This window comes from Danio aesculapii, chromosome 22 (assembly GCF_903798145.1).
Source record: "Danio aesculapii chromosome 22, fDanAes4.1, whole genome shotgun sequence".
In the NCBI taxonomy this organism is placed as follows: Eukaryota; Metazoa; Chordata; class Actinopteri; order Cypriniformes; family Danionidae; genus Danio; species Danio aesculapii.
This window is the reverse complement of record NC_079456.1, coordinates 14,170,634-14,195,684: the sequence shown is the minus strand read 5'-3', so window position 1 is coordinate 14,195,684 and position 25,051 is coordinate 14,170,634. Positions and strand designations below refer to the sequence as shown.

The 25,051-nt window shown below is 34.4% G+C and overlaps 1 protein-coding gene across 1 annotated transcript in view; it reads left to right on the top strand.

Moving 5' to 3' along the window:
- cntnap5b (contactin associated protein family member 5b) overlaps positions 1-25,051 on the top strand; it is a 124,909-nt gene that overhangs the window by 43,597 nt on the left and 56,261 nt on the right. The window contains exons 2-5 of the mRNA XM_056448563.1: positions 800-910; positions 6,643-6,836; positions 11,745-11,892; positions 24,146-24,349. Coding sequence (XP_056304538.1) covers positions 800-910; positions 6,643-6,836; positions 11,745-11,892; positions 24,146-24,349 — 657 coding nt within the window. The remainder of the gene's footprint in view (positions 1-799; positions 911-6,642; positions 6,837-11,744; positions 11,893-24,145; positions 24,350-25,051) is intronic.

Here is a 25,051-nt window from a genome sequence, read left to right as displayed (position 1 = left end):
TGGAGAGATAGTCGGCAAGAGAGACTCCCTGTTGAAAAATGCATCGCGGGGTGGGGTTTTAAATGGCTTCATCTGGAGGAAACCGGCATTAGAGGTTATATGTTCATTAGAGTTTTTCACCCCATAAAGAAATATGCAGTTGAGCCTGAAAAGGAAGTGTTTTGTTGCTGTCTTGTTTGCGCCGTCTCTCAAAGCTAGAGATTCTCTCCTTCCTACGACCTTAGCCGGATACTCACTATTTCATGTCTTTCCGTCTCTTTATCTCTCCCTTTCTACCTCTCATCTTCCCGTCTCACCTTTTGCCCAGTCTGGAATACATTTGCAATTCTGTGAGTGATGCTATTTGATGTCAGGCTCATTCAGAAAGCGTTTGAAAGGTTAATTAGCTGAGAAATCGGTGCGGCTTTCTCAAACACTGAAATGAGAACCGTTGTCAGATTTCTCACTCTCTCTCCTTTTTTTTTTTTTTTTTTGCTTGTTGGTTCTAATCATCTTGCTCTGCACGTTAACCTAATGCTGAAAGTCCTATTTTAGACTGGTTGAATGAAGTTTACCCTTCTGAGTACAACAGACTGCTTTCTTCTGGTCCATTGACTGGTATTTTTGGCCATGGTTGAGGGTTTTTACAATCACACTCACTAGCTTTGCAAACAAGCCATTTTATGTCTATAGAGTGACCGATTTTTGAGAAACCTGGAATATACAATGGGCAAACTATGAAGGAAGTTGTACAACAGAGTCATTCACAGACCTTGAATGTTAAATCTGATTGGCTAATGAGTGTTTCTTGCTGTTTCAGATCACTGCAATGGGCCGCTGGTCTCTGCTCTTCCTCCTACATCATTCAAGAGCTCCTCATCTTCCTCCGACAGTCAATCTCCATATTTTGCAAAACTCAACAGAAGAGATGGTGAGTAATTCCACTAGGAAATGTAACCATTTGTGGTTGATTTCCTACACAGACATCATTAAAAACATTAAAAAGTAAATTGAATATATTTTGGCACACAATACATTCGAATGTATTGGTTTTAGCATGCAACCAATAGAAGACAGAAAATTACCAGTAAGAGACCATTATGTTGTGTACACACCAGATGCGTAACTTGTGAATAAATCACGTTATTCATGTGTAAATAGACGCATAAACATTTTGAGTTTACTCGCTTCATTTGCGCATCAAATTCACCTCACAAGACATACGGGATTTGCTTCTGTCTGCCTGGTTACTCTAGCTTTGTTGCTAAATGGCTAACATGGATTTTATTGAGAAAAGCTGTATTTATGTGCTTTAGGAAGGCTAAAAACAGAATTTATTCGTTTGGCGGCGTGTCTGAGTCCACTAGATACTTTCTGAGGTGCACGCCTGTGAGTTCATCAACTCCTCCAGAAACTATACCTGGATGATGGAGGCTTTCATCGGTGTTTCCGACTGAGCTGAGCCCAGTTTGATGAACTGTTATCGGGTGTCGGCAAGAGGATTCCCCCCCATGACACCAACAACAGGCATTACGTCATAATCACACCCCTAAAAGAGAAAGCTCCTGATTGGTTAATGCGATGTAAATGTTCGCTGCAGTTCAGATTTTCCAACTCGAGTGATTTGTGCGTTAAGCACGTCAAACGCAAAAAACGCTCATCTCATGCCATTTGCGCCACCTCATGCATGCTTATCCTGCCGTAGGATGCCTATTCACATCTTTGCATTGTCTAAACATATATAATCACTTGCTTTTGATGCTTCATCTGCTTCTGGCGTGAACGCAGCATTAGAGTTTCCATTAAAACCAATACAGTTTTCATTGCAATACTAAAAGTATCGTTCACCATAACTAAAAATACAAATATCTCAATTTAATCACCCTTAATTGGTTCTATACCCTACTACAGTGCTCCCCAATCCATGGGCTGCAGATCAGTACCGGTCCATGGATCAACTAGTACTGGGCCGCAGAATTAATAATTAATTATTTCAGTTATTGAGTCAGAACGATCTTTTATTTAAAAAATCTTTTATTTAAAAAAATGACCGTATTCTCTCTGCTATATCTTGGTCACTTGAGTGCTAAAATTTAACCCACAAGCTAGCCAAATGAGTAAGAAGTAGATGTCTTTTTAAAAAGTTTCTTTGCTTAGGGGAAAAGACCTAGGGAAGTACCCACGAATTGCCAAGGAATTAATCTGCAACCCATTTGTCAACAAATTAGGTGAATCTAGCATATCCGTGCAGTAAAAAGATCAACTGCTCAAGATTGCAAATGATGGCGGCATCTTTAGGGGCCGTTCACATATCTTTTTGGCACGCAAGGTCGTTATTTCCAATGGAGGCACGCGTTTTGCGTCGCATATTGGGAGTTATGTGCGCCTTCCAGGCACACACAGATGAAAACATTTTTCAGAACACAGCGAGCGCACCACGAGTCACATGACAAGGACTGACCGAGCAGCTTCATATATTGTATGGAATATAGTGCCGTGCAGAGATCTTTGGAGTGGCATGGGCTCAACACTGCAGTGCTTTTTAATTTTCTCCGTAAATAAAACTTGTGTCAGAGTTACAGCAGTGTTTTGTCAGCTTAACATCCTCTGAGAGAAAATTAGATGGAGGTCTAGCTATCTACGTAGAACCACAACCCCCCAAGTCACCCAGGTCACCGTAAAAACTGCGCTGACCGGTCCGCAGTGATAAAAAGGTTGGGGACCACTGCCTGTTAAACACAACACAACAAAACACAATAGATATTTTGAAAAATGTTAGAAAACCCTAACCATTGACTTCTGTAGCAGGAAAAAGGAATACTACGAAAGTCAGTGGTTGCAGGTTTCTAAACATTCTTCTGTTTATCTTCCTTTGTGTTCAACAGAGAAAAATAGAAGCTCAAATGGTTTTGTGACAAGTGAAGGTTGGGTAAATGATGACCTAAATTTCAGTTTTAGTCTAACTATTCTTTTAAAAATTGAATGATGGTTTGTTATTTTGTCAAAAGGGTATAAAGACTGAACACGGGTCCATGTCTGTTCAGTAATCCTGCTTTCACAAAATGAAATTCCCTTATATCATATGCTGCATCAGGGATATCCTTAGCAAGTTCTTATGGAGTATTAGCAAGCATTCTTTATTGTGGGTCAAAACCAGCCCAAACAATGGATTACTGTCTGACAGTTAATCGGTGATCAGTCTAGTTGTGTTAGTAGAGCAGTAACTTGTGTCAAGGCTAATGCAGGGTTAGCTGTTTGTCTACTTGCTCAGCCTTTTTACAGATACTATGTCAATGTACATTCTGTTTACAGAGCTAATTAGCGTGAACAGACAAGCTTAAAAACAGCTCACTTGGCAGACTTGTCAGAAGTTGAGCCTTGGCTGGCTGCAAAGAATGCTTTAAATAACTTTTTTGTCTTTAATTAAAAGTTTATCTTTTTGTTAATAAAATATTTATGTTTTTTAATTATAACCACATTGTTTAGAAGGTACTTGCCAAAAGTAGCGGTGCTCTTATTATCATTTTTCACTTGCATATGTTTTGAGCAATTCCTTGTAAAGGGTCAACCTTGCCATGAAAAAATAAGGATTTCTCCAAAATAGTGAAACTCTTTCTTTCAAGAGTTCACACTTAGCTGATGATTGATAATAAAGCTTGTTTGGCATGCCGTCCCGGGGGAGAGCCTTGAGCTCATAAGATCCTCAAGCCCTGGGCTCCCTTCCGTTAGCAGAATGAGAGGGGAGTTTGAGCTCAGGTAGATCTTGATAAACTTCCCCAACTATTATTTCGGCCTATGACAGATAAAGGTATGGCTAAAGAGAGATATACTACTTTACTAGGTATATCTGTTTACTAAGAGGTCGGCAATGATGTCAATTTATAATGTTTAATTTACTTAGGTCACATGTTTTTGGCCTGGGAGGAAACCGGGGAATCCAGGGGAAACCCACGCGAGCTTGGGGAGAACATAAACACTCTACACAGAAATGTTGACTGGTTCAGTAGGGACTTTAACCTGTGACATTCTTGCTGTGTGGCAACAGTGCTAATCACTGGGCCGCCATGTCGCCCAATCTAGAAAGGAGGGGGAGTAGTGGTGGGAGGGGAGATTCATCAAGATGAAGATACTGAGGTAAGAAGCTCTGGTTATTTATTGTGAGTTAGGAATCGTCTGATTGGTGAAGCATGTCTTAGCTAAAGCGGGACCAGCCATGGACAATCATAAGGACACGATCCTCTCAAAATTAGTGTATTAATAAACTTCACAAGTTGTTTGCATGTGGTTGTATTTCACAGTACTGTAAAAATGATCAAAAAATTCAACATTTTTAATTTTTTTTATTTGATTTTCCAAAATCATACAAGTGCCAATTCCACATCTTTTACATCTGTAACAGTCAAGTCAATGATTCTTTATACACTTTTAAAAACAACAAGTCTTTTAACTGCCTGCTCTACCAAATGCTTGACCATATTTTGAATGTTTTAAATAGTGACTGTTAAAGTCAATTAAAGAATCACTGTTTTAAATAATGGTTTACACTCACAGTATTGTTGGTTTACAGAAAAATCAAACAAACATAATCCAGTTGCACTACTACACTTGTTTGCTTGTTTTTTTGTTTTTGTTTTTTACAATAAAACTAAAATCATGTTAAATGACAATCTTAAATATTTTATGGCTTCAAAAAATAAAGATGTTTTAGTATTCAAAAATGTTGCATTTTGAATATGTATTTAAATAAATTGGTCTTTCACTTCATATTTTCAGATTTTTCATAATATATGTATTAATTCCGGTACTTTTACCCTAAACTGACATATCAACCATTTGGTCTAGTATGATATTTTAGAAATGATGGGATGTGTGGAAAAATAATGCCTTGAGTGTGTTAACTAGCGACATTAAGAGTTGCAATAGACTGCAATAATTTTTTTTTATTGGTGGGGCAGTTAAAGGGTGATTTTAGCCTGCCTAAAAAATTACAATTCCCCTGGTTTTTAACCTTGTGCGTAGAACAGCCAAAAGTAACCGATCAGCACATCCAAGTGCCCTTGATGTAGTGTACAATTGAATTAATGCAGAAAGGTATCTTGGTGCTAGTCCATTCAGTGATTTAAACACCAAATCTAAAGTCTTAAAGTGTACCCTAAAACGAGCATGTAGCAGAGAGATTTCACATGCATAATAACATTTTTTTTCTCATAAATACAAAAATGTTAAAATTGTATATATATATATATATATATATATATACAGTTGAAATAAGAATTATTAGTCCCCCTGAATTATTAGCCCCCCTATTTATTTTTACCCAACAGAGAGAACACATTTCTACACAAAACACATTTCTAAACATAATGGTTTTAATAACCAATTTCTAATGACTGATTTATATCTTTATATATCTTAAAATATTTATGTAATATTTTACTAGATATTTTTCAAGACACTTCTATACAGCGTGGCATACAAGTGGCATTTAAAGGCTTAACTAGGTTAATTAGGTTAACTAGGGAGGTTATTGTAATTAGGCAAGTTATTGTATAATGATGGTTTGTTCTATAGACTATCGAAAAATATAGAGAGTAAAGGGGCTAATCATTTTGACCTTAAAATGTTTAAAAAAAATTTAAATGCTTTTATTCTAGCCGAAATAAAACAAATAAGACTTTCTCCAAAAGAAAAAATATTATCAGACATACTGTGAATGTTACCTTGCTTTGTTAAACATCATTTGGTAAATATTTAACAAAGAAAAAAAATTCAAAGAGGGCTAATAAATCTGACATCAACTGTGTATATGTGTGTGTATGTATATATATATATATATATATATATATATATATATATATATATATATATATATATATTTTTTTTTTTTCTTCTTTTTTCTGTAGAGAGCCAACACTGGGTTGTGCACTTTATTTCACAGAATTTCTACAAAGTATGTTTTAAAGTATATATTGTATACTCGCTTTTTTGGGGGGTGTGGTCCCATACAGTGCTCAGCATAATTGAGTACACCCAATTTTGAGACTGAATATTTGTATCCATTTCTCAGTAAATAGGGATTATATACATTGGTGCATTTGAAGAAAACAGATTTATTAAACATATATTTATTAAAATAATATTTTAGTCATAGAACATCTTTATAAATGGAAAGATGAATAGAAGAATACATTTAAATTCATGCAAAATATTACAAAAAAATACAAATTACAACATTTCAACAAAATTGTATATATTTTTTTGTCTCTTGATTTTTGCTATTTTTGAAAATTGTTATTTTAATATTTTTCTATGACATAAATTTGAGCTACTAAGTTTTGAACCATTATTGTAAGTTATTTTGTTAGATTAGCTCCAGCTTTGGCTTCAGCAATGACTAAAGTAATGTATATGCACAAATATAATATTGTAAAACCTCCTATAGAAATTATTAATTTAAATGAGAGATTTGTGAGGGGTGTACTCATATATGCAGAGAACTGTCCATAAAGCATGCTTATTTCTCTCAAATATAAAACATATTTTGAGATGATAATTTTTCTGATCCTTTAACTTTGTGGTTACGTTTTGGAAAATATAAACAGATATTTCAGAATGCCACATTCGTAACGCTGAAATTGCTCACTCCTTCTGTTCTTGTGTTAGGAGGTGGCGGCTGGGCTCCAGAGCGAACAGACAGGCTACGATGGCTACAGGTGGACCTGCGAGAAAGGGTCGAGGTCACAGCTGTGGCGACCCAGGGTCGTTTCGGGAGTCCTGATTGGGTTACGAGTTACATGTTGCTGTACAGTGACACAGGGAGAGCTTGGAAGCAGTTCAGACAGGAGGACAACATAGGGGTGAGTTATTCGAGTACTCTTATAAATAATCCAGGCTTTTATTATATTTATAATGCATTAGTACTTCGGCCAGAGCAATAAGCGGCGTAAAAGCTTTCTGGATAATGTGGATCAGGGGGGCTTTTATGACCGGAATAAAATGCATGCACACCCATAATCATTAAGCGTCTGTGTCTTTAACTAAATCATTATAATTTACTAGGATGTATTAATGCATCCACCCTTGCACCGTCAGACGCTGTCAGCACACCGAAAACCAGCCACCCGCGAAGCGTTCAAATTTTAATTACCGACTTGGATTTCATTTAATCGGTTAAAAGTAAGATTAAACACACACCCTATCTTGAGTGACGTGACTTTATATCCCTGGCAAAACTTATTTCATGGTCTCCTGACCTCATCGGTCAGCTAAAACCCTTGTCTACCCAACTCCAATTGCGTTTTCTTTTTTTGGATAGTTTTATTTTGACAACTTTGGGATCGATCGGGACGGCCCTCTTGCACCACAAGAGACAGCGGCTGCATTGCCTTCGCACTTACAGGCAAACAAACGGGTTTCTCCCTCCTCTTTTGAATCAATACTCGTCATTTCAAAGCTCCATCATTCCCCAGCGTTCTTATTTAGCGCCGGCTTGAAGAGATCTGGAGTGAAACATTACTGAGATATATCTTACCTGCCATCTCCGTCGTCTCTCATTATGAAGGCTTGGATAAGCTGCTAATGTAATCATTGGAGCTAAACAAACAGAGAGCGGGCAGCAGAGGTGCTGTGTGTATATATATATATATATATATATATATATATATATATATATATATATATATATATATATATATATATATATATATATATATATATATATTCCGTATATACACTTTTTTATTCGAATTTATGTATTTATTTATTTATTTTGTTCGCTGATGGCTTAATGTTCTGTTCTTTTTATCTCCCACCCAGCGGGAGGGAAAAAAAAGGTGCTGATTAGTTTGAGAACAGAGTTTAATGGAAATCTTTGAAGGTGTGAAGCATTTTAATGAGTGGAAGATTAAAAGACGCGGAACATTTTTAAAGAGCGGTAGGTGCCTCCTGGTTGTGCTTTTTTTTTCTTCTTCTTCTCATAGGCTCTACAGCTGGAGGTAGGACCCCCAGCTATTCTAAAACTGGAGGTTTAGATTAGCGGCGACGCTTTGAGTGCCGCTTAAAGAAACTAAGCTGCCAGGGGCTCCCCGCTAACTTTTCTTGTTAGCTTTCTAAATCTTAGGTAAATGCAGCTTGGCAAAAGTTCAACTCTATGTATAGATAGTCAACTCTTGACTTTGGGAGAGTTTGGGAGAGTTAAACCGAGATGCTAATTGGGAGAAGGAGAGCTGAAACACCTGTAGAAATCTAACCCAGCAGACACACGTTGTTATTAGACGTTATGATAAGGTTAGATTTAAGGTGCAATGTTATTTTGACGTTCAATAACAACATGAAATAACGTTGATATTTTGTTGATTTTAGGTTGTGTTGGAAAGTAACCAAAATCCAACGTTGAACCAACTTCCTAAACCAATGTCATATTGATGTCAAATAATGACATTTATTGGTCGGGTATAGCAACCAAAATCCAGCGTCTGATAGACGTTATATTGTAACATCATAGGATGTTTGATATTTCTGATGTCAACATGATTTTCATTTCCAAACAAAATGCAACCTCCCATTGGGGTACAATATCAATCTGAAGTCATGTTGACGTCCTGTGCATGCTGGGAACTATTAGCATCCCTGGTCATTTAATTCTTCACTTGCGCCAATTGGTGAAGTTTTGTCCTCGCCACTGTCGTCACTGACTTGTATGGTTCGGGACCTGTGGAGCTGCGCATCGATGGATTTGCTCTTCAGTGTTTGAACTCTCAGCAGTGAAAATTAAACCACACTGAACTAAACTGAACTTCAACCCAAAACTGGACTGACACTGTTTCAATTTACTATAATCTTCTATGTGAAGCTGCTTTGGCACAATCTACATTGTAAAAGCGCTATAGAAATAAAGATGAATTGAATTTAAAAGTATATGTGACCATACGTCCCTGCCTAATGAAAGTAGCGATCAAGAGAGTCATTGTAAACCTTGATTAAAGTAAATCCTGGGATGTCACTTCATATATTGCTCTTGTAATTTACCTGGGGTTTTCAGGAATGTGATTCTTCCGTATAAATACTGATTTCCGCATTTTCTGAGCTCAATAGAGGACTTCTGTAATTTGCGTAAATCTGAAGGGTTTTTTTTAGAGGAAGTGGGGAAGTGGGGGGGGGGGGGGTCACAGTGAGGTTCATCGTTGTCAAAGCAGAAGCAGGTCTGATGGTTTGTGCCTTCATTGTTCATCATTGTGCACAAGAAGGAGCATTAACTGCTTCATTCCGATCGTCATTCAGGTATAATGATATTGTGCAGTCCTATAATGTGGGCGTATGACAAAGCCACTGACAATATGCAAGATTATGAAGTCGCTTTGAATGCGTGCTGAAGGACGCTAAAGGAAAGGGAAAGTGAAAGTGATAAACTCTTTTTACCAATTCATGATATATTTTCAGGGTGGAATGTTAGACCATATTTGGCTGCTTCATTCATTCATTCAATTTCTTTTTGGCTTAGTCCTTTTATTAATCTGGGATCGCCACAGCGGAATGAACCGCTAACTTATCCAGCATATGTTTTATGCAGCGGATGCCTTTCCAGCTGCAACCCATCACTGGGAAACATCCATACACTTTCATTCACACACAAACACTACAGACAATTTTACCTAACCCAATTCACCTTTACTGCATGTTTTTGGACTTGTGGGGAAAACCAGAGCACCCAGAGGAAACCCACGCGAACATACGGAGTACATGCAAACTCCACATAGAAACGCCAACTGGCCCAGCCGAGACTCAAACCAGCGGCCTTCTTGCTGTGAGGTGATTGTGCAACCCACTGCTCCACCGCGAGGCCCCTGCTCAATTCAATTGTACTTAATATTTTTACAGTTCGAACTATAGACTGACTAGTAGTTTGTTTATCACATTGAATAAAGAGTTGACTAAGGAAAATTATATTCTTTGGGCACAAGAGAACTAACCGAGTTAGTGGTGCCATCTAGTGGTGGTGTGGATCTGTCCCAACAAAAAGGTACAACTATAAACCTATTAAACATTATTTAGGCGACTATTAAACTGCTAAACATTTAAACTGATAAAACAAGAAAATGAAACTTAAATTGTCTGACGAATATTAAATATCAGATATTTGGCCAATATCATATATCTTTCTTCTCATATGCCTGGGTTTTCTATTAATACTGGGTATGCTTATGTTTGTTTTACACTGCGCAATCCTAGCCTGCAAAAACATTGCTAATCCTGCTCCAAAAAAGGGTTTAAAAAAGCGCTCTCTATAAAAAAGTGGTGCTAATCCTGCGTAACACATCCCACCTGAAGGCTGATTTATACTTTTGCATCGAGTAATCAGCTTGACCCATGACGCCTGCCTTCCGCGTAGTAGTGCATTTATACTTCTGCATTCTCTATGAGTTGCTCTGCATGAACACTTCCGAAACGCTAGCCGGCAGTAGGTTTTTATGTTCCTTTGTGTCGTGTTTCTTCGCTGGTGTTTTGTTTATTCTGAATGCTACCTTAATGTACAAGTAGCTTAAACTCTCTCATTCAGAGGTAGGAACCGGCTGACGTGCAACAACATTAATCATAAGGTACACGCAAAACAAAAGTGTCCATCTAGAGCTCCTTTACGGGACTTGACACTTCTAAACACTCGGTCCAACGGGTTCGCGTGCCTCTCAGTCCCACCCACACTGGTCACAGCTACCAAGATGGCCAATACATTGCGACGTGTAGTTAAATTTTTTTAAAGGTGCGCAACAGCGTCAGCCACGGCAGGAACTATGCGTGCGCTTGACGCAGAGGTAAAAATCAACGTTGAGGCTAAAACTAGTGTTAAATGCAGTGTGAAAGACAAAATACAGAATACTAGTAGTATCTACTGGTTAACCAGTCCTTTACATAAGCTACTATTGTTAACAATTGCTTCAGCAGAATAAGACTGTCTGAGACAGACTGTAAATAGAATATAAATGAGACTGCTAGTTAAACATTAGCATTAGGGCACTGTCACATTAACATATTTTGGCAAAGGAAATTGTGTAACCCATTTGAGCAAATTGCTAAATCTGTCTGGGAAGACTTGGCATAACAAACTTGAGCCATTTTTTTAATGGATTTTCTGTGAAAGCAAAATATTCTCAAATTCATAGATTGCTAGAAATTTAACTTTTCATAGATTCTTATTTACTGCAAAAAAAAAAATGATTGAAATGGAAGTGAGGGAAAAAAACAATGGCTTAGACCAGTGTTTCCTAACCCTGTTCCTGGAGGCACACCAACAGTACATATTGTGGATGTCTCCCTTTTCTGACCCATTAACTTCAGGTGTTGGAGTCTCTTCTGATGTTATAAGTTGATTCAGGTGTGTTTTATTAGGGAGAGGTTGAAAATGTGTTAATTAATGCATTTAGTTAGTTAGCGTTAGTTGATGAAAATACAGTTGTTCATTGTTAGTTCGTTAACTCGCGGTGCATTAACTAATATTAACAAGCATGGACTTGGATGTTATTAATGCATTAGTAAATGTTCAATTATGATTAATAATGCTGTACAAGTTTTGTTCATGATTAGTTCATGTTAGTAAATGCATTAACTAATGAACCTTATTGTAAAGTGTTACCTTTTAATTTGGTTAATTTGCACCAAATACTCATTTTTGCGCCAGGGATTTAAAATGTTTGACATGGCATGACTAACAGATGTCAACAAGACCAAATCTTAAAGATTCTTTTTGTTGTTGTTTGCTTGTTTTCTTACAGACGTTCCCTGGAAACACAAATTCAGATGGGGTTGTTCACCACAAGCTCTCGCACTCAATACGAACACGATTTCTGCGGTTCTTGCCGATGGATTGGAGTCCCGGAGGATGGATGGGCCTCAGAGTAGAGGTCTATGGCTGTGCATACAGTGAGTACTCGATGTGCATTTGGTCTATATCTTGTACTTTATGTATTCTAACGTAATCCTATCTGTTTTCTAAATGCATCCTATTGATCTTGTAAATGATTCCCCCATGCATATATTCTGCTTGCGTTTGCTGTACTCTTGTGTTTGATAAACATCTTAACGATTAACAAATGTAAATGGCTGTTTGAAAAGACGTAAATAGTATCTGACCTGCTTTAATGTTTGTTTAGTTGTTGTCAGAAATGTAAACTTACAGTTTGAGTAGGCTATAAATGCAGTGTCTGTTAAAAGTACATTTTCTTTCTTTAAACCACTGTTCTGAATTAGGCTGGGTGATATGGCAAAACTGCATCAATTTTCTACACTGAACAATAACGATATATATTTCAGTATAAGTTGTTAATGCTTCCAGATTTAAAAGAGTAACCCAACAATAACTGAAACCACAAAAATTTGAGTGTCCATGTAAAGAAGTGAAGATTAATCCCACTTCTGACACCACTGTGACGCTGACACTTCGATCACGAACTGTGACGCTACAATTACATAGTTTCCCCATGCCTAGTAGTGGACCCACTCTGGGAAAACTACGTTATTGGGGTGTCACAGTTCGTGATCGAAGTGTCGACGTCGCAGTCCATTAAATGGCATAATATTTTCGTCCGATCAATTTTTGGTGGCCGAAAATTCGATACATTAATATCAACACACTTTTAGATTCCCATTGTTGCACATTTCTGCTGTGTGATTAGCTCTTGGATCAATATAGAGTTAAAAAGTCCAAAGCTTATCATTGTTATTGACAAAAATTTATCGCGGTTTGATATAATATCGTTTATCGGCCCAGCCCTAGTCTGAATCGATAAATAGCATGCATGACCTCCTTTCAATTCTATTTGGGATATTTAGTTGTGTCATACAAGTGCAGTCATTTGATAAAAATAACTATTGACATTTTTGGTCATGGATGTGTGAACATGGACATGTCTGCTAACCTGAATTCCGGTGAAGAAATAAAGAAGGGGAAAAAAAAACACTGAAAGGGGAGAAAACTTTGAAGGATTTTTTTTTCATTTCTCCCCTGGAGTTCAGGTTAGCAGACTTGTTCATATGCTCTTTGTGCTAACACTGAGCATCGCCACGTGAAGCCATTGTATGGCTATCGCATACTAGCGCACGGCTAATTATAAACATAATTACTGAGTGCTAATACACAGCCTGATTCATTCACGGCTCCTTCGGTATGTAAGAGCACACCCGCAGCTAATGCTAGCGCTAACCTCCCAGCGGTCTGACTTTGAGAAAGCACTAGCGTCTCTGTTATCAAACCCTATTACTGAAATACTGTGTGGTCAGCACCCACTTATCATGTTTGATCAACGCGGTAAACCGAGTCGCCCCCAGCGGTGTCACATTCTGCCCTATCTCACGAAATTAACGTTTAGAGAATAAACATGGCAGTGATAGGTCGCGGAGTCAAGCTTTGAATTGACAATTGGTTCAAGCTAGTGCGCAGACTGCAAACACAAAGCACCTGAGGAGAGACTGAGAGAAATGAACAAGGATGGAGTGAAGGGGAAGAGGAAGAAAAAAAGGAGAGAGAAAACGAGCACTAGCAAGCCTGTGTTATAAATATTTCAAGTGCAAGGCGTGTGGCGCTGGCTACCCTTGAGGTAACCGATTGATTGTTACTCTGCTCTTTGATACTCAAGTCTAAACCAACTCAACCCGACTGCAGTAAAACAGCATTACAGAGAACTAGCTAAAAACAGACTAGCTGAACTTTAGCATATTGTGTTGTGCACAAACGATAGCATGATATTCAAATCTCAAGTCAGTAGCATGTCAGTTTAAAGAAAACAAAAACATTGCAAATATGGAAATGCTAATTGCTACTCAGGTTACATTTTACAAAACAACAACATTCATATGGATGCCTGAAAATGACAAAAATGCTGTATTCATGTGGACCTGGCGTGTATTCCAGAAAGCAAGGTTAATTTACCATCTGCTAAACTCTGAACTCTCGGTTGATTAACCCTAAACCTGCTTACTCGAGGTATGTTGGTTCCAAAATCACTCCATAAATTAAGCTAAGCACACAACACAAAAGTCCTTTTCAACCGAATGCCAAAACCATGAGTCACCATGGAAACATAAAAAAACACTTCAGTTGTTTAAAGTGTTATTGGACTTTCATTCATATACCACAACTTTTCAAGTAAAAGTGCACAATACACTACTTTTTCATTCACTGTTAAATTTTGGCTCAAAAAACACTATTGTACGGAGACCCGGAGGGGACGTGATGGTGTGGAAAAACTGAAGAAAAAAAACTGGGTGTGAGAAAAAAAGAAACACGGCAAAAACGTGAGGGTTGACATATTACAGGTATGAAGTGAACAGGAAGTGTTTGTGGAAAACAGTTTTGCGAGGGAACGCAAAAACTTTTTAAAAATATCTTCCTATCACTCTGTTTTTTTTTCTCACACCCATTATTTTTTTTTATTCCACCTGTTTCCCCACCATCACGTTCCTTTCGGGTCTCTGTAGTATTGTCCATATGGGTTGCACATTATTTTGTAATGACTATACGTAGTATATATAAATATATAATTTTTTATTAATTTTTTTTAGTAAACAAGAATTATATTGTTTATTTGTTAGGTACTAATAATATATTCACGTTAAATTTGCTATGGCTATTCACATACCCTAAAAGATACCTCAAGTATCTTAAGTGATTTTTAAACCTGCTTACACATTCTTAAAGTAACAGAGAACCAGAGCTTTTTGGATTGCTACCTAATTGCCAGGGTCAGACAAAATCTGCTGACATTTTTTGCTATTTCTGTGCAGAATTTTGTAAAAAATGTGCAGATTTATACGGGAATTAATTTGGGAGTATCATAACAAACTTAATATTGAAATTAAAAATAATACCTTTTTAACTTGTATGTAATGTTTACAATGCAAATCTTATTAGATCCACTTTATTTGGTAAACAAAGTCTTTCTTATAATAGATCTCATATGAAAATCTCTCATATGATATATCTACTAAAAGGGAGATAATATTACTTTACAAACTGTATTGTAAAAAAATCTATTATTAGTCAATAATATTACTGAAATTAATAAAAAAACTGAAGAAATATAAATTTGCACACAAGTAAATAAATAGACTCAATGATGGGCTAAATATCTAATGGCCCATTTCCACTAAGTGGTATGATACGGTATGGTTCGGTATGCTTTTAAGGCTGTTTCCACTGTCAAAAGGTACCTAAAAGCAAACTGTACCATACCACTTTTTGGGTACCTTTTCAAAAGGGTACCAAAAGGCCAGGCAAGATGCACAGCTGAACGCTATTGGTTTATAGAGATACAACACTAGCTTGTGCACAAGCCAGGAGAATGAAAACAAAGCAAGCGCCATTTTTAAATACACAGCCGTGACATTTCACTGTAATAATATATACATATAATAACGAGCCAGGGTTGACCAGAGCTTAAACAAAACTTGTCGTCATCTTGATGAATAGCCACAAACAGCCCTCGAGCGAGAATGACGTCGACTGAAACTTTCTGTCGAATACCACGCCCACCAAAATGGTACCATTGGCAACCCTTTTAGCAGTGGAAACGCAAGCCTGATAAAGGTGACCCAGGGACTACTAGGACTACTGATAAACGCCAATGTTTGTTCAATGTACGTGTGATATTCTTGTGCATGTTTGAGGTGTGTTTATGCACAGACAATCAGTCATGGTGAATTGGTTATGGCTCACACAACAAACCTAAAAGACATCAGCATAAAAATTAAATTATATGTTTTTTTTCTATAGGGCTGGACAAGTTACTCGTTATGACGTTAATGAATTAATTAACGTCAACAATAATTTTATCGTGCGTTGATGCAATTTTTAAAATTATTTTGAAAGTCCACTGCTGGAGAAGTAGGATACTGAATATTTTCTTGGGATGCACGTCATCACACATCCCAACCAATGAGAACATTTGGAATGGGCCTAATGCTGGGTTCACACCAAATGCAGTGCACCACATCACTTCCTCTAAATTACTCGTGGGATGTTTTTTCCACTCTAAGCTATTTTTCAGCTCAAGTTGAATTACTTGAATTTGTCCAAGCTGATTACATACATGCAAATGTGCAAATATGGACAATTTTCCACTGGTCGGCATGAATAACGCATTTGCCACTGATACATTTGTCGTGAATGTGCGGAATTTGCCTCTATCAACATATTTCGTCTTGCATTCCCTTTGTATGTCAAATATTTTGTTTTGCTTTTGATGTGAACCCAGCATATTATAATACATACACTGCAGAGGATGACGTTGCACAAATCTGTGAATGACTGTTCTGAAGTGGTTAAAAGTAGTCCCATGCTCAAGTTTAAAGGGAGTAGAGAACACTGCATAGGGACACACAGTTCATGCATAAAGCTCTCATCTATTGAGCTGGTGACTGTCTGAGAATTTTATTCTAATATTATTATAGTATATTAACGTATAGTAATATTTTAACTGTTTATAAGAAAGAGGATACTTCTATGTAAAAAAACACTTAAGTTGTTTAAAGTGTTATTACACTTTTGTTCATACTACTTTTTAATCGATTGTTGAATTTGCTTAAAAAAATACAATTAATCTTAGAAAAAAACAAAGTGATTAATCATGATTTTGAAAATGTGAATAGTTTCCCAGTACTAAAATCTTTTCTTCTTATTCAATCGTTTTCTTTTCCGGTTTAGTCCCTTTATTAATCAGGGGTCACCACCACAGAATGAACTGCCAATTTGTCAAGCATATGTTCTACGCAGTGGATGTCATTCCGCAGCTGCAACCCATCACTGGGAAACGTTTTCTTCTTATTGCATCAGTCAATTGCAAACAGTATTAATCACAGTATCGATAAGAACCAATATCGATACTCTGTTTCGGTATCGATTAAAGTTGAATGATACCCGTTCCTAATTTCACATAACCTGCTTTTCTGGGATACCTCCCTACAGTCCATATATATATATATATTTTTTGGTAGTGAAAATTAGCAAGAATTAATTATTGTGTTATAAAGCAGACGCTGACAACAGACATGTGGAAAGTAGGAGCCTAAGGGAAATCCGATAAATGTAGTCAAATCACAGGCAAAATGTCAGGCTAGGTGGCAGAGAATCAAAACAGTGAACAAGGCAAGAATTAAAACATGGCAAAAACAAACAGAGAAAGCATTTCATAATGTTCATTGGAGAAACAAGACTCAGCAATGTGAATGTGAAAGTGAAGTGTACTGTATATACTTTCCATGTAATCAGTGAGATGAGCTACAGTTGTGTCTGTGTGTGAATGTCCTGATTATTGTCAGCTGCTGCAGGAGTTGATGGATGCAAAGAGTTCTGGGTGTTGTTTGGAATACCGGAAGTAATCTTCAGTGGAGAAAATACAGCTAGCAATCAAATTTTGTTCATATGCATGCCGTCACAATTCTAGTAGTTTTAGTAGATTTAACATTGTCAATAGGATTCAACCATTCACAACAAAAGCAAAAAATGGCATTAACACAGGCACTATGAACTCAAACATGCATAGGAACACAAAAAAGAAAGACAAAGAGGCAAACTGCACGCGTTCAAGATAGCTCATCCATTCTTCCTCCATTCATGTTTCTTTTTCTGTGGGATAAAGCGGATGTCCTCAGTGGCGCAGTGGCCTTATTCATGCACTGCTGAATGCTCCTGAAAGTCAATTAGTTTTAAATCTGTCAAGCGCCTCTGCTGCTAACTGCAATTTAAGGCCACGGCTTCGTGGTGTAAACTGTTTGTGTGTATGCTTGAAACGACGAGTGTGTAGCAAGAGCATTCATATTGTAAGTGTGTCTGCGTGTCCCTGTACAGTCATTAATTCACATCCGAGCACTGCTGTGGTGATGCCACCAAGAGACCCACAAATAAAGTGAGGTCTAATTCTGAGTTTGTGGATGACTTTGTGTGTGTGTGTGTGTGTGTGTCTTTAAGCTATAAGTAGACCCACAAAGACAATCTGGTAGGGAAAATGTATGGCTAATTTCTAAACCATTATTATTATTATTATTATTATTATTATTATTATTATTATTATTATTATTATTATTATTATTATTATTATTATTATTATTATTATTATTATTATTATTATTATTATTATTATATTTATTAATAATATATTTTTTTATTAAATTATGAGCCATTTTCTTCCATATTCAGAAATTAACTGGATCAAGATTTATGTTTATTATTTTTATATTTAAAAAAATAAAATAATAATAATAGTAATCGTTTTTGTTGTTGTTATTATTATTATTATTATTATTATTATTATTATTATTATTATCTTTTATAATAAATAATTATATTATGTATTTTATTAATAATACAATAACAACAACAACAACAACAATAATTTATATTAATAATAAGAATAATTTATAATAATTATTCATTCTTATTATTTATATTATAAATAGTTCATTATATTTATTAATAATATTTAAAACAATTAAAACATGAGCCATTTTTCTTCTATATTCAGAAAATAACTGGATCAAGATGTATGTTTATTATTTTTATATTTTAAATAATAATAATAATAATAATAATATAATAATAATAATAATATAATAATAATAATAATTTTTATTACTACTATTGTTGTTGTTGTTGTTGTTGTTGTTGTTGTTATTTATTATATTAGTAAAACAATTATTATTATTATTATTATTATTAATATTATTATGTTTATTATTATTACGTTTATTATTACGTTTATTATTATGTTCATTATTATTACAAATTATAATAATAATATTCATTAATAATAATATTTTAAAAATCATGAGCGTTTTTTTTTTTAATCCCATATTTAGAAATTAACTGGATCAGAGTTAAATATTCAGATCTTTAATTTATTAATGTTTTGAATTTACTTATTATTATTAATATATTCTAAACTTCTAACCTGTAGTTTTAAACTCATTTTAGTTTCAGCATTTCTAAATCTTTTTCATCTATTGTTTATATTTCCACATCCTTTCATGTAACAAAAAAAAATGTTTTATTGAACTGTAATAACCCTGAATGACTCATAAGAATGGTGTGTATGGAGTTTTACAAGTCATAGAAAGAGAGGATAGAACTTTCTTTCAACGTGTACAATGCTAGATAATAAATAATTCAAGCATGACGTGATTTCTGTGTGTTGTGTTTAGCGAGCCGTCTGAATGAGTTCAGATGCAGTCGACAGTTTGAACTTCATTGTTTTTGTTTTTCCCCCTCAGGAAGGATTATACAATATGCATTTACTTATTTTTTTATCCCTAAACCTGGCAGTGTTTCTGCTTCACTTCTTTCTTTCCACTCAAGGTTATTCTTTGTGTAACTTCCATGGAGATTTACAGATTATTGTTGTCTCACTAAAATGATAAGATTATCATTCCATCTTGACGGGCTTTGCTTTTTTTGCCTTTACTTTTTGTTTATAATACATACTAATTATTATCCTATTATTGCTGGTTATTGTTTTGCTTTTATGTTTTCTTTTTTAGGTTCTTTCTGTTTTCTCTTTTTGTCTTGTTTAGAAATTCTGTTTTGCATTTTACAGTTTACTTTGCTTTGCTCTTGTTCTCACTGTGCTTTTTGTTTTTGCCTTCCTGATTGTTTTATTAAACTCTGCATTTGGAATGTTTTGATGAGCTTTCTTTGTTTTGTTTTTTGCTTTGCATTTGTTTTGTGTTGTCGCTTTACTATTGTTTGCTTTGCTTTTTGTTTAACTTTGCTGTTTTGTTTGTTTTTGTGTGTTTTTTGTTTGTGATTTCTGTTATTGTTATTTTTTAGTTTAGTTTTAGTGTAGTTATTTTTTTATGTTTCTTCCATGGTGATTTACTGACTGTATTTCTTTTGTATATCTTTCTTTGCTTTGCTTTTGTTTTGTTGTTTTTTCTTTTTGTTGTTGTTGTTTTTTTTGTGTGTGTTTTTGTTGTTTTTCCAGTTTATTTTTTTGTTTAGTTTTGTTCAGAATTTATTATTCATATTAATATTACAATTAATGTTGGTTTGCTTTGGGCTGTGCTTTTTTTGGGGTTAATAAAAGTATGTTTATCTTCACTTCTTGCTATTTTCTTTATTTTATTCTAGATTTTCTTAATGTAACTTCCCTGATTTGATGGCAGATGTTGTGCCTTTAAGATTTGGTTGCTTTGCTTTGCTTTGTTTTGCTTTGTTTTGCTTTTTTATTTAAATTTATTCATTTATTTATTTTTGCTTTATTTGCTTTTGTTTTGCTTTGCTGTTTGTTTTTGTTTTGTTTAGATGTTTAGTTTTGGTTTGCTTTGGGCTGTGCTTTTTTGGAGGGTTAATAAATTTATGTGTATCTTTAAATTATTACTATTCTATTTATTTTTCTAGATTATTCTTTGTATAACTTCCTTGATTGATGGCAAATGTTGTGCCTTAAGATTTGCTTTGCTTTGCTTTGCTTTTGTTTTGCTTTTTTGTTTATTTTTATTTTATTTTAATTTTTTACTTTATATTGCTTTTGTTTTGCTTAGCTGTTTTTGCTTTTTTTGTTTGTTTTTGTTTTGTTTAGATGTTTCGTTTTGGTTTGCTTTGTGCTTTGCTTTTTTGAGGGTTAATAAAAGTATGTTTATCTTTAATTATTACTATTCTCTTTATTTATTCTAGATAATTCTTTGTGTAATTTCCTTGATTTGATGGCAGATGTTGTGCCTTTAAGAATTGGTTTGCTTTGCTTTTGTTTTGCTTTGCCTTGCTTTTTTGATTTGCTTCGCTGTTCTGCTTTTTGTTGTTTGTTTGTTTTTGTTTGTTTAGACTTTAGTTTTGATTTGCTTTGTGTATTGCTTTTTTCCTATTTTTGGTTTATTAAAGTATAATTATCTTCACTTCTCGCTGTTCCTAATTATTTGATTCTAGATTTTTCTTTATGTAATTTCCATGATTTGAGGACAGTTGTTGTGCCTTTAAGATTTGTTTTGCTTTGCTTTTTGTTTTTGCTTTGCATTTGCATCCGTTTTGTTTTGTTTTGGTTTTTGCTTTGCTTATTGTGTTAAAAGTTCACAAACAAAAAAAAATGCAAAGCTAAAAAGCAAAAAAAAAAAAATGGCTGAATGATGTTTGTTGTTTTATTAGATTTTATTTTTGCTCAGCATTTGTTTTTGTTTTTTTCATTGTTTTATCATGCAGATTTTTATTACAACATTCTTTGCTTAATTTAGCTTTGCTGTTTTTTGCTTTGCATTTGTTTAGGTTTCTTAGTGTCATTTTTGGTTAACACAAGTATATTGAGCTTCACTTCACAATCTCTATGTTCCTTCCATGGGGATTTACCGATTATTGATTACTCTGTCTTGATGAAATAGTTCCTTATCATTCCATCTGGATGTACACTGCGTCTCCATCAAAACACAAACTTCTCAAACTTCTGCATCTCACAAAACGAGATGCAAACACTTTTCAGTCTGATCTCCTCACTTTCTCTAAGTCAGCCTCATTGCTATTGCTGATGTTCCTGGACTCTGTGTTATTTCTATATTCAGCAGACGGCTTCCAGCTCTTTGCGCGGCTTTGCTTGTCACGGCTAGTTAGCTTCAGTCTCGCGCACTCCGACGAGGAGAGATGGAGAAAGAGAGCAAAAATGTGATGTCTGACCTCTGAGCCGGGGTCAAATCCACATTTCTGCCTTTTACAGCCCTGGGTAGAAGTTTGTTCTGAAGGGCTGCTTTGAGACAGCCTTCATGTTTCTTTAGATTCTGGACACCGCTTTTAAGGAGAAGATCAGAGACCTAAACTGACCCAAACTCATAAGATTCGTCACATGATAAATATGCTTGTAAATCCAAAAATAGGATGTTTATTGTGGCATGATTATTAATCAGTCCTAATTTTTTTGTATTTTAATTTTGGTTTTTTGTATGTTTTTGTTTCGTGTTTCTGTTTTTTTCTTTGTTGCTTTGCACTTGTTTTTCCCTTTTTCCCTTTTCTTTTCTCTTTTTTTCATTTTTTATTTAGCTTTATGTAATTGTTTTATGTTTTATTCTGGAATAAATGAATGAATTAATAAAAAATAATTAAATAAAGTACATATGATTTTTTTAAGCATCGCTTTGTTTTGTTTATGTGATTTTTTTTTGTTTCGCTTTGGATTTGTTTGTTTAGCTTATATGTTTTTCTGTGTTTGTTTTGCGTAGTTTTCTTTGCATTTGTTTAGCTTTTATGTCATTTTAAAATAGCGTACACACATTATAATAACCTTGGAAGTCTAAAATATTAAAAAGTTTAATTATTTATTATGGAAAAAACATACTTTAATAAACAAACTTTTTTGGCTTTATTGTTATTGATGTGCTTTGCGTTGTTGTTTATGAAAGATGTTTTGCTGTTTTGTTGTTTTTTTTTGTTTTGCTTAATTTTTCTATGTATTTTTTTTGTTTGTTTGTTTTCTTTACTTTTTGTTTTACTTTGCTGTTTTACTTTGACTTGCTTTGTTTAGCTTTTGTTCTGCTATGTTTGTTTTGGACTTTTTATAACAACCTTTCATTTAAGAAAAATTATATAAAAACACTTTTATCAATTCAATTATAAATACTTTTATAAATTACTATTATAATCCTTCATGATCATTTAAATAGGATTATCTACTAACATTATTATTATTATTATTATTATTATTATTATCATTATTATTATTATTATTATTATTATTATACACATTATAATAACCTTGGAAGTCTAAAATATTAAAAGTTTAATTATTTATTATGGAAAATTGACGTTTTTGTTTCGTTTTGATTAGTTTTTTTTGCATTTTGTTTAGATTTTGCATTTGTATTTTCTTTGGCTTTTGTTTTGTTTTGTTTTTTTGCTATGCTGTTTTTGCTTTGATTTGCCTTTTTAGTCTTTTTCTATGCTTTTTTGGCTATAGTTTGGTCATTGATGTGTGTTTTGCATTATGAGTTGTTTACGAAAGATGACATTGTTTAGCTTTTATGGTTTTGCTGTTTTGTTTTGGCATCATGTGCTTTATTTTTCGGTTTGGTTTGCTTTTTGTTTACTTTTATTTTTGTTTATAGATATTTTTTATTTTATTTTGCCTTGCTGTTTTTTGTTTGTTTTGCCTTTTTAGTTTTTACTGTGCTTTTTTTCTTTCTATTAGTTTTTTTTCTTTCTTGCTTTTTTTTTGCTTGAATTGTGTTTTGCATTATTGTGTTTGAAATATTATTTTTCTTAGCTTTATGTTTTGGTGTTTAGTTTTATTATTATGTGTTTAGATTGCTTTGTATTTTTGATTCGCTTTGCTTTTGTTTTACCTTCCTGTTCAGCTTTTGTTTTGTTTTTATTTTGTAATGCTGTCTTTGATTTGTTTTGCCTTTTTATTAATTGTTTTTGCTATTTTTGCCTTTTGTTTTTGCTTTAATTTGTTTTTGATGTGTTTTGCATTATTTGTTGTTTAGAAAAGATTGTTTTGTTTAGCGTTCATGTTTGCTGTTTTTTAATATTATGTGCTCATTTTGCTTTTGTGTTTTTTGGTTTGCTTTTTTGCTTTGGTTAGTTTTTGCTTTGATTTTATTTTGCTGCTGTTCTTGTTTGTTTTGTGCTGTTTTTCCTTGCTTTTTTGCTTTTATTTGTTATTGATGTGCTTTGCATTTTTTGTTGTTTATGAAGACTGTTTTGTTTAGCTTTTTTGTAGTTCTGTTTTATTTCTTTTTTTTTTGCTTAGTTTTTCTTTGTATATTTGTTAGCTTTGCTTTTTGTTTTACTTTGCCCTTTTACTTTTATTTGCTTTGTTTAGGCTTTGTTTTTTGCTTAGCTTTTTTCTTTGCTATTTGTTTTAACTGACTTTTTTGGATTTATTTGTTATTGATGTGCTTTGTGTTGTTGTTTATGAAAGATGTTTTGCTGTTTTGTTGTATTTTTTTTGTTTTGCTTAATTTTTCTATGTATTTTTTTGTTTGTTTGTTTTCTTTACTTTTTGTTTTACTTTGCTGTTTTACTTTGACTTGCTTTGTTTAGCTTTTGTTCTGCTATGTTGTTTTGGACTTCTTATAACAACCTTTCATTTAAGAAAATTATAAAAAAAAACACCTTTACTTACAATTTGGGCCTGATATAAAATTTCTTAACATCTATGAATCTTGCATTGAATCTATAACCTTGATTTCTCTCTCTCTCTTTCTCCAGAGTCTGATGTGGCAGACTTCAATGGCAGGAGCTCTCTACTGTATCGGTTTAACCAGAAATCCACCAGCACGGTGAAAGACGTCATTTCATTGCGGTTTAAGAGCCAGCGAGCTGACGGGGTCCTTGTGCACGGAGAGGGACAAAGGGGTGATTACATAACGCTAGAGCTGCACAAGGGCCGGCTTGCCCTGCATATCAATCTGGGTGAGTAAGAGCCCTCTATAGCCTTTTAAACTCCAAAACCAACGGCCTGACCTAAAAACATGCCCTGTGCAAGTGTGTAATGCAGTTGCTTTGGAAAAAGATACATTTTCTCATGAGAAAACGTAAGTGTTTTACATTTTATCAGTTAAGTGGCTAATTCGTACTACTTCGTACACGTTTAGTCATATGAAAATGTGCTATTTTAAAAAGGAGATATGGCACCCATCCCCTCCCCTAAACCCAACCGTAATTGGGTGATGAGCAAATTGTAATAAATTGTACAAACTCGATTTTACAAATTTATTCGAATTAGCCATGAAATCAAAAAGTTATGAACTGCCATGAGATTGCATTGGATTTTGTGTAACAAAATGTGTTGCAATCTAAGTGTTGCCACAAGGGGCACTACATCTATTTTTCTATTGTTCACGCTTTTTATTTTGAACTTTGGAAGATTTGTTGAACTTTTATTTAGTTTATTTTTTTATATTCACGATTATATGATGTTCAGTAGTGCATCTCATTCAATTTTGTGAATTATTTGTTTATTTGTTATAGAGCTGCTGTAACTTGCACTACAGTTTGCGATTAGTAACATTTATTAAAGTGGTGTGTGTGCGTGTGTGTGTGGTGTGTGTGTGTGCGTGTGTGTGTGTGTGGTGTTTAAGCTCACCATGGCTGGCTTTACATTATCAAAATAAA